The 15624-nt window shown below is 40.6% G+C and overlaps 2 protein-coding genes across 2 annotated transcripts in view; both read right to left on the bottom strand.

Annotated features, from left to right (window-relative positions):
- LOC132267329 (uncharacterized) overlaps positions 1–15624 on the bottom strand; it is a 40871-nt gene that overhangs the window by 9445 nt on the left and 15802 nt on the right. Inside the window, exons 2-3 of the mRNA XM_059768476.1 lie at positions 10901–11129; positions 10710–10814 (exon numbers count right to left, since the gene is read on the bottom strand). Coding sequence (XP_059624459.1) covers positions 10710–10814; positions 10901–11075 — 280 coding nt within the window. The 5' untranslated portion in view covers positions 11076–11129. The remainder of the gene's footprint in view (positions 1–10709; positions 10815–10900; positions 11130–15624) is intronic.
- On the bottom strand, positions 12616–13324 carry LOC132266333 (uncharacterized). Its single transcript, XM_059767187.1, has 2 exons — positions 12920–13324; positions 12616–12837 (listed from the first exon to the last, which is right to left on the bottom strand). Exons 1-2 carry the CDS (start codon positions 13322–13324, stop codon positions 12616–12618), a joined length of 627 nt encoding a protein of 208 aa, XP_059623170.1.

The raw sequence follows: 15624 nt of genomic DNA, 5'->3' as shown, positions 1-15624 counted from the left end.
CTCCTCCATTTTCCGGCTAATCGGTCAGATTTCCACAGTGTTGTTAAAGGCACACCTAGGCTCGAGACTTAGGTTTAGCGGCTGTTGTCATCCCAGGCTCACTGATGTTTACTAGGCACGCGCCTCGTCCTGTTTGTGAGGGGCGCCTATGCTCGCCTCACTGATATTTGTTTAAAAAAATACGATTGTTCTATTTCTTAAGCAAAAAAGGGTACTTTTGGCAACGTAGTAAACAAAAAAGAAAGCTTAATCATACGATAGAAAGAAATTTTGTTCAAAAGAATAAAAAAATAAGAAAGCCGAAGAGTTAAAGTATTAACCGAACAACGATAGAATGAGATTGCGAGACAAAGACAAAGCCTTAGGTGCAGAGATGAACGACGAAGCCACGTCAGTTCTTTCTTTTCGTTTTTTTTCTCTCCTCCTCTAGATCTCTCCTATCTTCTTATCTTTGTTTACATCTCTCTCTTCGTCTAGTTCTCTCATCTCTCTGTCATCTTTTTTTTTAAGTCTCCTTTTTCTTGTTACCCTATTTTTTTTTTTTTTTTTTTTTTTTTTTTTTTTTGTTAACATATTTATTTCTTTTTGTGCTTTATTTTGCCATTCAAAAAACACATTTTGCTTTGGCTTCCAAGAAAACAAATTTGTGCTATGTTTTATGGTTTTGGATGCTTGTATAGTTAATGGATTTACTTTTTTATATTTGATATTAATTTTTAGAATATTGATATGACTTATGAGATATGAATGTTATTATAGTAGTTTAAATTTTCAATTGTGTGCCTCACTTCACTTAGGCGCGCGCCTAGGCTCCAAAGGATCTCTAGTGCCTTGGTGCACCTTGGGCCTTTAATAACAATGGGTTCCCGATCTTGATTCCTTGACGGAAAATGTTCCTCTCGTCGTTTTCTATCACATAGTCAAAGGATTTAATTTTCGGAGGAGCAATGATTATTTTACGAATTTTTAAAAGTTTTAGATCTAAGACTTCGAAGGGGGTTTTGGGCCACTTCGAGTCGGATTCCAGAGACACGCCTTTGAAACAGTAAAATCTCCTCGTCGTCAGCTACGTTTTCACAGAACAATTTTCCGATCCGCCGTCGTTGACTGGCGTTGAGTTTTCCGGCCGGTGATGCATTTTTGCTACTTTTGAGGTAGGGGTGTTCTAATACCCATTTCTTTGAACTTAGTGAATTAATCTACTTTAATTGTTGTATAAGCATGTTTATTTTGTGTTAAATCCTTGAAATGTGATTCACATGTTATATATATATGATGTCTATGGTGTAAATATGAGCATGCTTATGTGTTAAATGTTATGTTGTGATGATGATGTATATCTAAAATGATGACTGTATGTGCTTTCTATGTTGGATGTGTTGGATTTGTTGTATGAAAGCATGATGTGCTTTATTCTAGAGTTTCTATAAAAGCATGTTTACAAATTATGGAAAATAGATATATATTATCATGATTTAGTATGGCATGAAGCATTCATGCATTCATTGGGAAGGAAAAGGGAAAAGTTGTTTTGAAATTAAATGATAATTATTTTGGGAAAAATGTTTTTAAAAAGTGGTTTGCGAAAAATCCGGACGCCTAGGAGGTGCCTAGTGGTCCATAGCATTAATGTGATCTAGAGGGAACTAGGGAGAGACCCTAGCGTGGTTGAGCTACCTTGGCCCGAAACGACGCCATGGAAGTGCTATGTGGTCGGGGATAGCTAGCCAATCCTTCTCTCATGGCGCCATAGAGGTGTTATGGGTCGGGTTGTATTAACGGTTTAGAACGGTGAAACGGAAATGTTTCGGAAATGGGGAGCGACATTGGCATGTCATTGCATTACATTGGCATGCATTGTATTCATATGACTGGATACCTGTTTTGTAGTTGTTGATGATATTGTTGTCGTTGTTGTGTTTTTCCCCCGATTGACATGATCCCATTTACTTTTACCATATGCTTTGTGTGGATTCACGGGGTCATTAAGAAGTGTATCTTAGACACCTCCTACTGAGCGGCTAGCTCACCCTAGCATATTATTACATTTTTCAGGTCATAGGAAGGAAGTGGCGGACGACGCTCCTCCACAACTTAAAATGGGTTAGTGGACTGTTTTGACATCTCTTGTATTTGTGATTTCAATTTTTTTTGTATAAACCTTGGGATGACGTATATATATATTGTATTGACATTGGATAGGACTTTAATGCCCTTAGACGACCTCGAGTTCGGGTAAGGAACTGGTTAGCGATTCGGACCCCTAGGTTCGGGTCATTATAGGACGACGCCGGAATGTGCAGATTCATCTTGGATCCCAAGGAAAGAGAAGAGCGTCCATCAACGCGCCAGCTGCGAGAGGGGAAGGCAGATTCACGAGACATACGCACAACGCCCTTCATCAACGCCACGCAAATCTTCGTGTTGATAGCCTTGATGATAACCAACCACGTGGACTGGCACGTGGTGTCACTGGAACCATACAAGCAGTGGCTTCAGATGGGCTTAAGTATGGCCATGATTTGTATTCTGGCCGGGCCACAAGTTACAAAGTATCTAAAGAGGAAAGTCACGTGAGGTCCAGCAACCATTTATCTATTTCCTTTCTAAATGATAAGCCCAGCCCACAGACCTTGCCCAAGCCTAGCAAAGATGATCTCATTGTTAAGTCACGAAATGGGCTACCAGAGTGCTCAGACTTAAAACGAAAGGCTTCCTGCCCAATAACCCGATCTCTGTTTTCTTTTCTTAATTTAAAGCCGAACCCATTTACTGAACCCAGCATCAATGATCATTCACAGAGTCGTCTCCTTCAAGGTTCTTATGAAAATTTTTGGACTTCGCCGGAGAAGAGGAGATGGATGAATCTCAATGCCGACGAGGCTGGCGTGAGAAGAGGAGAAAGTTTTTCGTCACATTCAGTGTTGTGCTGATGTTTTAAAAACGTCTTTACCCGTCAATGCACTGCCGAAGGGAAGAAGTTCTAGTTTTTCATCTCGGGACTTTCACAAACATCGCTATGTTAATAGATGGTTGAGATAAGACAAACAGAAGTGGAGCGCTACTAACAACCTAGGTATGTCTTCTGTTCACCCTCGGAGCTCTATTACTGCCCCTTATTCCTCTTCTACTCCTTCCTGTAGAGTGGTGAGAAGTGATGTTGAGACGGCAACGGAGAAGAATAGTGCGTCAACAGTTGTGCCTTCGGCACTTAAAGTTGAGCATAGTTTGGTTACGGAAAGGAAGGTAGCTTGTGGGTTTGCTACTTTTGGTCATGTTGACCCAACAGATTGTGCAATTCAGGACTCATCAAAAGGGGTTACAGTCTGTGTGGGGAGAGATCTCCATTTTCAGCTGTCTAATGAGTTAGCTTTGGCTCTGCTCAAAGAACTCCGCCTACATGTAGCCTTGAAAGGCCTTAATTGCTTGCCATCTGTAGGGGCTGAGGAGAATGATGTTTTTAGATTTGTGAGTAATGGAATGGGAGACTATTTTACAGATTCTGATTCGATGACAAAGCTGCTTGAGTTAGGAAGGGATTGTGAAGAGGAGGTGATTACTGATTTGGTTTCCATCCAACAAGTTAGCTCCAATGAGTTTGTCCCTTGGCTAGAAAATGACTTTTCAGATGTGATAGAGGAGGAACCACTGGCTGTGGTGAGGCCTGGTACTTCTGAAACAAATGCAGATTTGGGAAAGGATTGGGTGGTCGAAAATATAGGAGCTACTAGTGAATTGTTGGGTGTTTCATCAAAGGGGAACAGTGATCTGACACTATCCATTCTTCAATCAATAATGGAAGGAAGAGAGGTTGTAGTGACTGATGAGGTTGTGAACACGAGGCCTTTATCGTCCTGGAAAGGGGCACAGGAGGTCAAGAATCTTATCTCTTACATCAATTATGAAGGGAAGAAAGGGGCGGTGAGGGAGAGGGGAAGGACTAGAAGTAAGAGTTTGAGGAAGGGAGGAGGGGAGATTATCTTATCTGGTTCTTAATGAAGCTACAAATTATTACTTGGAATGTTCGTGATCTCAACGATCCGAATAAAAGGAGGGTGGTAAAGGTAGCTTTAAGGAAGTGGGGGGCCCAGGTTGTTTGTTTGCAAGAAACAAAGTTGGCATCCATTCCTAATGGGGTGGTTAGGAGTTCGTAGGGAGGAAGGTTTGTGGAATGGGAGGCATTGAATGCTACAAGTACTTCGGGCAGAATCTTAGTTATGTGGGATTGTAGATGTTGTCTAGGATGGACGTGTGGGTGGGGAGACACTCTGTGTCCTGCGAATTCAAGCTGAAAGAGGAAAATTTCAGATGGGTCTTTACTGGGGTCTATGGACCGGTTGTTGATAATGATCGACCCATTTTTTTTCTGGGAGGAGCTTTGCCATGTTAAAGGTCTGTAGTCTCTTCCTTGGTGTTTGGGTGGGGATTTCAATTCTGCTAGATTCCCATTAGAGAGGTCCACAGGATATGGATCAGTTTTCTGACTTTATTGACGAGCATCTTCTCATTGATTTACCAATGGAGAGCGCAGCCTACACATGGTCAAATGGCAGGGACCCAGTCACTTTTTCAAGGCTGGATCGATTTTTGATCTCTGGGGAGTGTGAAGAGAAATTCCCAGATGTCGTTCAAGCGGTTTTAGCAAGGGTCACATCTGATCATGTTTCTTTGGTTTTGGATTACGGGGGTTTGTGTTCCTGAAGATCCTCGTTTCGATTTGAGAATATGTGGCTAAGAGCAGAGGACTTCCAAGGGAAAGTTCAGACTTGGTGGGAGGGAGCCTTTGTTACAGGTTCGCCTAGCTACAAGTTAACTACAAAGTTAAGGGCTCTCAAATTCGATCTTAAGAAGTGGAATAAGGATGTTTTCGGGTATCTTGAATGGAGGAAGAATAGAGTCCTTGCTAATTTTTCTGAAATTGATCGTCTTGAAGAGGCGGGTGGGGATGTGGAGTTATTACGTTCTAGAAGAGCCTCCTGTCAGGTAGTTCTTGCTGAGATTGCTAGTATGGAGGAGATATCGTGGCGACAAAAATCCCGGGCTCTATGACTGAAGGAAGGAGATCGCAACACAAAAAATTTTCATAGACTCGCTAATGCTCATAGAAGGATTAATCACATAGGACGAATTTGGGTGGAAGGTGTGGAGTTGTGGAGGGAGGAAGAGGTGCGAAATGGGATCACTTTTTTTTATCAAAAGCTTTATACCGAGCCGCTAGCTTGGAGACCTAAACTTGATGGTCTCCATTTTGAGGCTATTTCTGAGTTGGATAGAGAGGGGCTTGAGATTCCTTTTATTGAAGAAGAAGTTCTAAAGGCTTTATCAAGTTGTAATGGGGACAAAGCTCCGGGGCCTGGTTTACCATGCGGTTTCTGATGGAAAGTTGGGCGTTTATAAGAACTGAGGTGATGGGTACATTTCAAGAATTCATTCTACTGGCACCTTTGAGAAATCGCTAAATGCCTCATTCATTGCCCTTATTCCTAAGAAGGGAGGTGCTTCTGACATTAAAAACTTTAGACCAATTAGCCTAGTGGGCTGTATATACAAGCTCGTGGCTAAGGTTCTTGGTCTTAGGATAAGGGAAGTAATGGATAGGATTATTTCAAATTCCTATAATGCTTTTGTCGGAGGACGGCAAATTCTTGATTCAGTTCTTATCGCAGGTGAACGTGTGGATTCTAGATTGCGAAGTGGTGTCCCCAGAGTCTTATGCAAACTTGACATTGAGAAAGCATATGATCATGTGAATTGGAATTTCCTATTATATTTGTTACAGAGAATGGGGTTTGGAAATAAATTGAGGAAATGGATCGAGACATGTCTGAATGGAGTTTGGAAATAAATGGAGGAAATGGATCGAGACATGTCTTTCGTCTGTCAAGTTCTCTGTTCTTGTTAACGAGTCTCCTGCTGGTTTCTTTGGATGCACTCGGGGTTTAAGACAAGGAGATCCTTTGTTGTCTTTCCATTTTCTTATTGTTATGGAGGGTTTAAGCAGACTTATGCGAAGGGCAGAGGATCTTGGTCTTATTAAGGGCTTTATGGTGGGAAGAGATCTAGTCTATCAAACGGAGATCTCTCATTTACTTTTTGCAGACAACACTCTGGTTTTCTATGATGCTGATGTGTCTCAACTTAGATATTTGAGGTGCATCTTGGCCAGTTTTCAGACTGTTTCTGGTTTGAAGGTCAACCTGGCTAAAAGCGTGCTTGTCCCGGTAGGAGATGTTTGTGATATCTCCTCTTTACCTGCAGCCTTTGGGTGTACGGTGAGTTCTTTTCCCATTCCGTATTTGGGTTTGCCCATAGGGGTTTCCTCTAGGACAGTGGGGAGTTGGAACCTGTGATTAATAGGTATGCGAAGAGATTGGTAGGATGGAAGAAGCAATACTTATCTAAGGGAGGGAAAGTTACTCTTATAAAGAGCACTTTATCAAGCCTTCCCACATTTTTATCTATGTTCCAAATTCCATGCTCTGTTGCTGCTAGGATTGAAAAAATTCAAAGGAATTTCCTTTGGGGCAAAAGGGGCGAAAAGTTTAAGTATCACCATGTCAGATGGGAACAAGTTTCCAAGCCCATAAAGCTAGGTGGTCATGGTATCAGAAGATTAGCTCCCTTTAATCAGCTCTTTTGAGAAAATGGTTGTGGAGGTACGGGAAGGAAAGACATCGTCCTTGGCAAAGGTTAGTCTTATGCCGGTATGGGGAAGAGAGTGGTGGTTGGTCTACCCGTCCGGTTTCTCTCGTGGGAGGAGTTGGGGCGTGGAAATCCATTCAGAAGGGATGGGATGCTTTCTCTTCTTACATGAGATTCAAAGTTCGTGATGGCAGATGTGTTCGTTTCTGGGAGGATCTTTGGTGCGGTGACCAACCTTTATCTCGTACATTTCCCACAGTATTACAGTTGATAGACATGCCTACGTAGCTGACTGTTATCGGCTTGATAGTAGTGGCATTACGTGGGATGTGCACTTTTGGCGTTCTTTTTAGGACTGGGAGTTGGACGAGGTACGCGTTTTTCTGGATTTGTTATATCGACAGGAGGCAGTTGGTAGAGGTAGTGACGATTTGACATGGATTCCCTCTTCCCATGGTCGCTTCGAAGTTCGTTCCTTATTCTTATGTCTATCTAATTTTGATATCATTGATTTTCCGTAGAAGACTATCTCGCTTTCTATGGCTCCAACTAGGGTGGCATTCTTTGTGGACTGTTGTATGGGGTAAGATCCTGACGATAGATAATTTAAGGAAAAAGGGTAACTATTTTGTTAACTGGTGTTGCCTATGCAAACGCGATGGAGAGTCAGTTAATCATATCCTCATGCATTGCCCCGTAGCGAGTGACTGTTGGAATCTTATTTTTGGTTTGTTTGGTATAAGTTGGGTTATGCCTCGTTCTTCTAAAGACTTGGTTCACGCTTGGAGAGGATGTCGTGTGAGAAGTGGTGTACGCGATTATTGGAGAGTTGTCCCACATTGTGTATGGTGGTGCATATGGAAGGAGATGAATAGTAGAATGTTCGAAGGGAAAGAGTCGTCCACGGCGACACTGAAACTTCATATCCTTCGCTCTCTTTTTAGTTACGTGATGACTTCCTCTTCCGATGATTTAATCATTTTTTTGGATTATTCGGGGGCCTTAGACCCCGGTTCCACTTTTGTATAAGGGACGCGTTCCCCTCTTGAACTCCTTTTTATTTTATTATTACTTATCAAAAAAAAATTAATCTGAAGAAGTGTAGCTTTGTGATCCCAAGCCTAGTATTCCTCGGCTATGTGGTTTGTAGTGACAACATTCGAGTAGATGAGGAGAAGGTAAGGGCATTCGAGAGTGACCTACGCCAAAGAATGTGGGAGAAGTACGCAGTTTCTCTATGGCTTAGCCACGTTCTACCGAAGGTTCATCAAGAACTTCAGTAGTATTGTGGCTCCCATCACAGAATGCATGAAGAAAGGAAAATTCCAATGGGGAGAGGAAACTGAGATGAGTTTTGCCTTAATCAAGGAAAAACTATCAATAGCCCCAAACTTAGTCCTTCCAAATTTTGAGAAGCTATTCCAGGTGGATTGTGATGCCTCAATAGTGGGAATCGGAGCAATCTATCACAAGAAGGTAGCCCAGTAGCGTTTTACAGTGAAAAGCTGAGTGAAGCACGTGCAAGCTTTGCATACGTGGGAGCATTATCTTATCCAGCAAGAGTTCGTGCTGTTTACAGATAACCGGGCACTGAAATCCATTAACAATCAAAACAGTGTTAATCGGATGCACGCGCGATGGGCGGCTTAGATCGAGCGATTCACCTTCTCGCTAAAACACAAGTCAGGCCAACAAGACAAAGTTGCAAATGCACTAAGTCGTAGAGCAGCTTTCTCAGTGACTATGAAGGCTGAAATCACAGAATTCGAGTGCCTGAAGGAGTTATATGAGGCCGACAAAGATTTTGGCCAAGCCTGGGTAACGTGTAAAATGAGCCAATCCTTTATAGGGTTGCACATGAAGGAATGATTTCTCTTTAATGGCAATCAGTTGTGTATTCCATGAAGTTCTTTGTGAGAGCAAGTGGTTCGTGAATTGCATGGAGGAGGATTAGGAGGACATTTGGGGCGTGATAAGAAGCCAGAGCTAGTAGAAGAACGGTATTATTGGCCGCAACTCAAACGTGACGTGGAGAACTATGTGCGTCGATGCTCAATCTGCCAAACTAATAAAGGTGAATCTCATAATACTGGTCATTACGCACTGCTGTCTATTCCAGCTGCTCCATGGGAGGATTTATCCATGGATTTTGTTCTCTGAGGACGCAGCAAGGAGCAGACTCTGTTTTTGTGGTGGTCGTTCGATTTTTCAAGATGTCCCATTTTATTGCATACAAGAAGATGAACGATGCAATCCAAATGGCCAATCTGTTCTTTAAGGAGGTGGTTCGTTTACATGGGGTGCCACAGTCCATTACCTCAAGTCGTGACACCAAGTTCTTGTCTCACTTCTGGCAGACTTTATGGAAGAGATTCGATACCACTCTTAATTTCAGTAGCACCAGTTACCCCAGACTGATGGCCAAACAGAGGTGATGAATAGAACCCTTGGAAATCTAATTCGCTGTATTTTAGGAGAGAAACCAAAACAGTGGGATCTTGCTCTTGCCCAAGCAAAATTTGCTTACAATTGCATGCTAACAGGTCCACTGGCCTGTTTACGGTTGTGTATTGCTGTCCTCCAAAAGTTGCTTTGGATTTGGTATCCTTACCGAAGTTGCCGGGGAAAAGTGTTGCTACAGAGAAAATGGTTGAGCACATTAAGACCATTCAGGAGAGGGTCAAGAAACATCTAGAGGAAACTTACGCCAAATACAAGGATGTAGCTGACAAGAGACGAAGGAAAAGAGTATTAGAAGAAGGGGACCTAGTTATGGTGTATCTAAGAAAAGAGAGGTTTCTTGTGGGAGCATACAACAAGTTGAAGGCCAAGAAATATAGTCCGTACCAGATTCTACAGAAAATCAATGAAAACGCCTATGTGATTGATTTACCAGACATCGCCATTTCTTCTAGCTTTGGGTAACTCGGGGACGAGTTCTTTTTACGCAGGGGAGACTGATGTGGAACAGCTCGCTCACGATTATATGAGAGACAAGATCATCGCAAATCAAGGATGCTGAAAAGGTAAGGCGAATAGAAGAAAAAACTAAATAAATAAGAAAAAGTCAAAAGGAGATTTGATGTAGTTGCCAACAATAGAAGATATTATTCTCCATTGCAAGAATTAAGGAGGATTCAGAAAATAAATAAGAAAATTTGGTGTAGTTGCCAACAATAGAAGATTTTATTCTCCATTGCAAGATTTAAGGAGGATTCTACTCCATCAAATCTCAGATTTCCCCTTTAATATTATTTCACGCATGCTTTCTTTTTTTTCTTTTTTTTCTTTTTTTGCTTGCCTATATAAAGGCAAGAGATGTAAGTCTGCCGAGTGCAGACATCATCATTATCAATATAATTTCAGTTTCTCTCGTGAGTGTGTTCTTTGTGAATTCAAGGGTTTAACCCTGTTCTTTATCATTTCCACTATGTTATTTTCTCCTTTCATTACCCTCTGTCTCTATTCTCTAAAGTCAACCCTTGATACAAAATGGCCGTTGTGTCAAACACAAGTAAACATGCTCCAGAGCTATAGCAAATTAACATGAAAATGGTCTTTTTTGTTCTCCATTCCCTTATCTTTCATTGTAGCTTTATCTTGCTGATAAACCAATTTGATGTGCAATAGACTGCAACAAGCATTATACTGTTACAAGTCATTGCCCACTAACAAGCATCCAATAGCATGGTCTTTTTTAATGTTATTTTTACTTATCAAAAAAAAAAATTAGCAACAAAGTTACCAATTACTGAGGCTTGGTGCAGAGTTCAAAAACGAAACATTTTCTGTTTCTCATTTACTCCTATCCAAAAATTTGATTATTTTATTACTGAATAATAATAACAAAAGAAAAAGAACAAATGCAAGAATACTCCACAAAATGTAAGGAGACTGTAGGACTATTAGAAAATAATCAATTTGCATCTACATGTAATTCATGCTTCAAATCATGTAATAAACAACAATAGGTTAAAAAAGCTTCAAAACAACCAAAATAAAGCAGATCTCAAAAACAGAACTCTGCTTTGAAGCGTACAGGATTGAGGCCCAAAGAATATTCGCACCTGAAATGTAATCGAAGCAACCATCCTCATCTTGAGAAAAACAATACCCATTTGAATGCAAACGGCAACCACCCAACTTCTTTCCGTTGTTAGATTTTCTATTTACTGAATTGTAAAGAACTTAAAAATTAGAAGCAGGTAAAATTTAAGAAAACTTGCAAATGCTTTACATATTAGGAGACCTTTCATACCGTTGCTGGCATTGTCTGCTTGCTTTGTGTCAACCACCTGCTTCAACTTGTAACCAAGGCGAATTGATAATGTACTTAACAAGGCACCACCTGCAATAAATAACCAATTTGGCCCCTCCACCTGAGAATTTTTTGACCTCTGTGGTCTAGGTACCCCATGGGTTCTTGGTTTCATTTTGAAAACTAATGAAGTGTCGGACGGAAAATTTTGGAAGCATCCAAATGTGACCTGCATTAAAAATGCACCATGAAACCAGTAATTCCAAACTCACAAACATACTAGGTGAAACGGCATAAGAAAAGAGGCATAATTACAGAATGTAATATGTAGTAAAAACTGTCAAATGATTATATCCATAACTGAAGGGAATCATAAATTAAAAACAACCAAATTAGGGATTTGCAAAGCTCAAATGTCAATTCCAACTGATAATTAGTGGCAAATTTCATTCATCATCATCATCATCCTTGCCTTAGTCCCAAATGAATGAGGTCGGCCACATGAATTCTCTCTCTCCAACCTTTTCTATAACAAGCCATTTCACCTACTATATTTAGCTTTTAAAGTCATTTTTAATAATCTCATCCCAAGCTATTTTTGGTCGCCATCTCCGTTTCTTACCTTCTATTACAACTAGCCAACCTCGTTTGACTACCTCGTCTCTAGGTGTTTGATGTATGTGTCCAAACCATCTACGTCTACTCCCTCTAATTTTATAATCAATGGGTGTTACACCTAATTTTTCTCACACTTTCATTAGTGACCCTATCTCTTCTAGTCACTCCACTCCTCCATCTTAATATTCTCATTTCTGCTACATGAAGGCATTGTTCTTCTTGTTTTTTTTAGGGCCCAATACTCCGCTCCATACAACATAGTTGGTTTAATAACGGTCCTTGAGAATTTTCTTTTAGCCTATGTGTGATTTTATTATCACATAAAATCCCTCTAGCTTGTCTCCATTTTTCCAACCGGCTCCAATCATACTAGTTATATTGCTATCTATCTCTCTATTCTATTGTATTGTTGATCCTAGATAACAAAAGTGGTCGTTTTGAGTAATTTTTTAATTTTGAAGTGTTATCATTAAATCATCAATGTCCGAATCTTTATTGAATTTACACTCCATGTACTGGGTTATAGTTCAACTAATTCTCAATCCATGCGATTCTAAAGCATTTCTCCATATTTCTAGTTTTATTGCTAAGTTGTCTTTAGAGATATTCAAGAGCACAATATCATCAGCAAACATCATGCACTATGGGATCTCATTTTGGAATTCTTTTGTTATCTCATCTAAGATTACCGTAAATAAATATGGGCTTAACACCGAACACTGGTGCAATCCTGCATTTACTGAAAACTCACAAATGTCACCACGTGGTACGAACTTTGTGTGTTTATATACATATCTTCAATATTTTTTATGATTGGTAAGGGAATTTGTTTTCTTTCTAGGGTCCACCAAATTATAGCTCAAACCCTCCATGACTATAAGAAATAGAAAAGACGACAAGGGATCTCCTTGTCTCAAGCCTCGAGAGCTCGGAAAGAAACCAGCAGGAGATCCGTTCACAAGAACAAAGAACATGACGAACGAAATACATCTTTCGATCCATTTCCTCCACCTATTTCTGAACGCCATCCTCTTAAGCAAGTAAAGAAGGAACTTCCAGTTGACGTGATCATAAGCTTTCTTAATATCAAGTTTGCATTAGACACCAGGGACCCCACTCTTCAACCTGGAGTCTACACATTCCCCTACTATAAGACCAGAATCCAAGATCTGTCGTCCTCCAACAAAAGCATTCTGGGACTCCGAAATAATTCCATCCAATACATTACTCATCCTATGAACAAGAACCTTGGCAATAAGCTTGTACATGCATCCCACTAAGCTAAATGGCTGAAAGTCCTTAATATTAGAAGAGCCGCCCTTCAATAAGGGCAATAAAAGATGCGTTTAATGACTTCTCAAACATGCCATGAGAATGAAATTCCTGGAAGGTGCCCATCACCTCACTGTGCACCACCTCCCAACTCTCCATAAGAAACCACATGGTAAACCCATCTGGCCCCGGAGCTTTATCACCATTGCAACTCGATAGAGCCTTCCGCACTTTCCTCTTCAGAGAATGGGACATCAAGCCTGTCTCTATCCAGCTCAGAAAAGGCATCAAAGTGGAGACCATAAAGCTTAGGTCTCCACCCCAACATCTCAGTGTAAAGCTGCTGGTAAAAAAAGAAAATCCCCCTGCGCACCTCATCCTCTCTCCACAACTCTGCGAACCATTCACATGAATACGCCCAACATGATTACACCTTCTAGAAGCATTAGCAAGCTTGTGAAAGAATTTCGTATTGCGGTCCCCTTCTTTAAGCCACAAAGCCCGAGATTTCTGATGCCACGAAATCTCCTCCATAGTCGCGATCTCAGCAAAAATCGCCTAACAAGAGGCTCTCTAAGAGCGCAAAGACTCCACATCCTATCCCAACTCTTCAAGACGATTAAGCTCAGCGATATCAGCGAGAACTCTATTCTTCTTCCATTCAAGGTTCCCGAACACCTCCTTGTTTCACCACTTAAGCTCAGTTTTGAGAATTTGAAACTTCCTAGCTAATACAAAGCTAGAGAAACCTGTAACCATCGCCTCCTCCCACCAAGACTAGACTTCCCCTTGGAAATCCTCTGATTTCAACCACATATCACCAATTTCCATATTATAAAGATATTAAAATATACAGGGTAAATTTGTACCACTACTTTCTCACTGGTGAAACAACTACTCTTTGTGGGACAAATGAAGGATGATTATACTGCTATCCTTTGCTTTAAGAGTTTGAATAGGTACTAGGTTCAAGACAAATATCATCAAGCAAAAGTGCTTTAGGTTGGCAAAGAGGATGGCCAATCTTTTGCCTTCAAAATTAGGGTTATGAGATACCACATACTAGATTCTTCATCCAAAACCAACACTTCATGATTTAAGTATGAAGTGCTTTAGAACAAGGTTGGTGGAGTTGAAGCAGCTCTAAAGGAAAAACTAACTCTCAGTTTTGGACCTTCTTTTGAAATTATTAGCATTTTTTTTTTCTTTTTAACAAGTAAAATTCATTAAATGGCACTCAAAAAGGAGCGCATCCCAAAAACAACTACACAAGGACCAACAAGACCAATTGAAGATAATATGATGTTGTCTCCACCTCAGATTGTCGATCATCAAGATCCTCCCCAGCTTCATTATCCATCCAACAAAAATCCACCTAAAGAGATGCCTTGGTGCACCACACTACGTTTCGAGGAAAAAGAGGCCCCTAAGTATCCACTAACCTCTAATAAAAAAACGTAGCGGAAACGATAAACAACAGGGTTAAACCCTTGAATTCACAAAGAACACACTCACAAGAGAGAAACTGAAATTATATTGATTACGACAATGTCTGTACACTTACATCTCTTGCCTTTATATAGGCAAGTCAAAAATAAAATAAAAAAAGAAAGCATGCGTGAAATAATATTAAAGGGGAAATTTGAGATTTTATGGAGTAGAATCCTCCTTAAATCTTGCAATGGAGAATAATATCTTCTATTATTGGCAACTACACTAAATCTTCTTATTTATTTTATGAATCCTCCTTAACTCTTGCAATGGAGAATAATATCTTCTATTGCTGGCAACTACACCAAATCTCCTTTTGACTTTTCCTTATTTATTTATTTATTGTCTTCTATTCTCCTTACCTTTTCAGCCTCCCTAATTTGCGATGATCCTGTATGCTTTAGTAAACATGAGCGAGCTGTTCTACATCAGTCTCCCCTACAAAAAAAGAACTCGTCCCCAAATTACACGAATCTGGCGGATAATATTCATGTATCTCAGCCACATTGAAGGTAGAAGAAATGGCCATGTCAGCGGGTAAATCAATCACATAGGCGTTGTCGTTGATTTTCTTTAGAATTTGGTACGGGCCATATTTCTTGGCCGTTAGCTTGTTGTATGTTCCCACTGGAAATCTCTCTTTTCTTAGATACACCAAAACCAGGTCCCCTTCTTCAAATACTCTTTTCCTTCGTCTCTTATCAGCTGCGGCCTTGTGTTTGGTGTAAGTTTCCTCTGGATGTTTCTTGACACTCTCCTGAATGGTCTTAATGTGCTCAGCCATTTTCTTTGCAGCAACACTCTTCCTTGGCAACTTCGACAAGGATATCAAATCCAAAGCAACTTTTGGAGGACAACAATACACAACAGCAAATGGGGATTTGCCAGTGGACTCGTTAACCATGCAATTGTAAGCAAATTCTGCCTGGGCAATAACAAGATCCCACTATTTTAGTTTCTCTCCTAAAATACAGCAAATTAGATTTCCAAGGGACCTATTCACCACCTCTGTTTGGCCATCAGTCTGGGGTGACTGGTGCTACTAAAATTAAGAGAGGTATCGAATCTCTTTCGTAAAGTCCGCCAAAAGTGAGACAAGAACTTGGGGTCATGATCTGAGGTAATGGACTGTGGCATCCCATGTAAACGAACCACCTCCATAAAGAAAAGATTGGCCATTTGGACTGTATCATTCGTCTTCTTGCATGCAATAAAATGGGACATCTTGGAAAATCGATCGACCACCACAAAAACAGAGTATGCTCCTCGTTGCGTCCTCAGCAACCCTAGAACAAAATCCATGGATAAATCCTCCCATAGAGCATCTGGAATAGGCAGCGGTG

The sequence above is a fragment of the Cornus florida genome, unplaced genomic scaffold, assembly GCF_030987335.1.
Source record: "Cornus florida cultivar Cherokee Brave unplaced genomic scaffold, ASM3098733v1 CherokeeBrave_3.0.0_Hap2_Chr07, whole genome shotgun sequence".
In the NCBI taxonomy this organism is placed as follows: domain Eukaryota; kingdom Viridiplantae; phylum Streptophyta; class Magnoliopsida; order Cornales; family Cornaceae; genus Cornus; species Cornus florida.
The sequence above is the reverse complement of the archived record's forward strand: the minus strand, read 5'-3'. Positions and strand labels throughout refer to the sequence as shown.

Bases quoted from the DNA above. Each gene is read 5' to 3' on its own strand.
- LOC132266333 (XM_059767187.1), bottom strand. From the start codon at position 13,324: ATGGAGGAGATTTCGTGGCATCAGAAATCTCGGGCTTTGTGGCTTAAA. The intron at 12,838-12,919 runs GTGATGGGCACC...CCCTTATTGAAG, and splicing joins GGGAGGTGGTGCACAGTGAG to GGCGGCTCTTCTAATATTAA.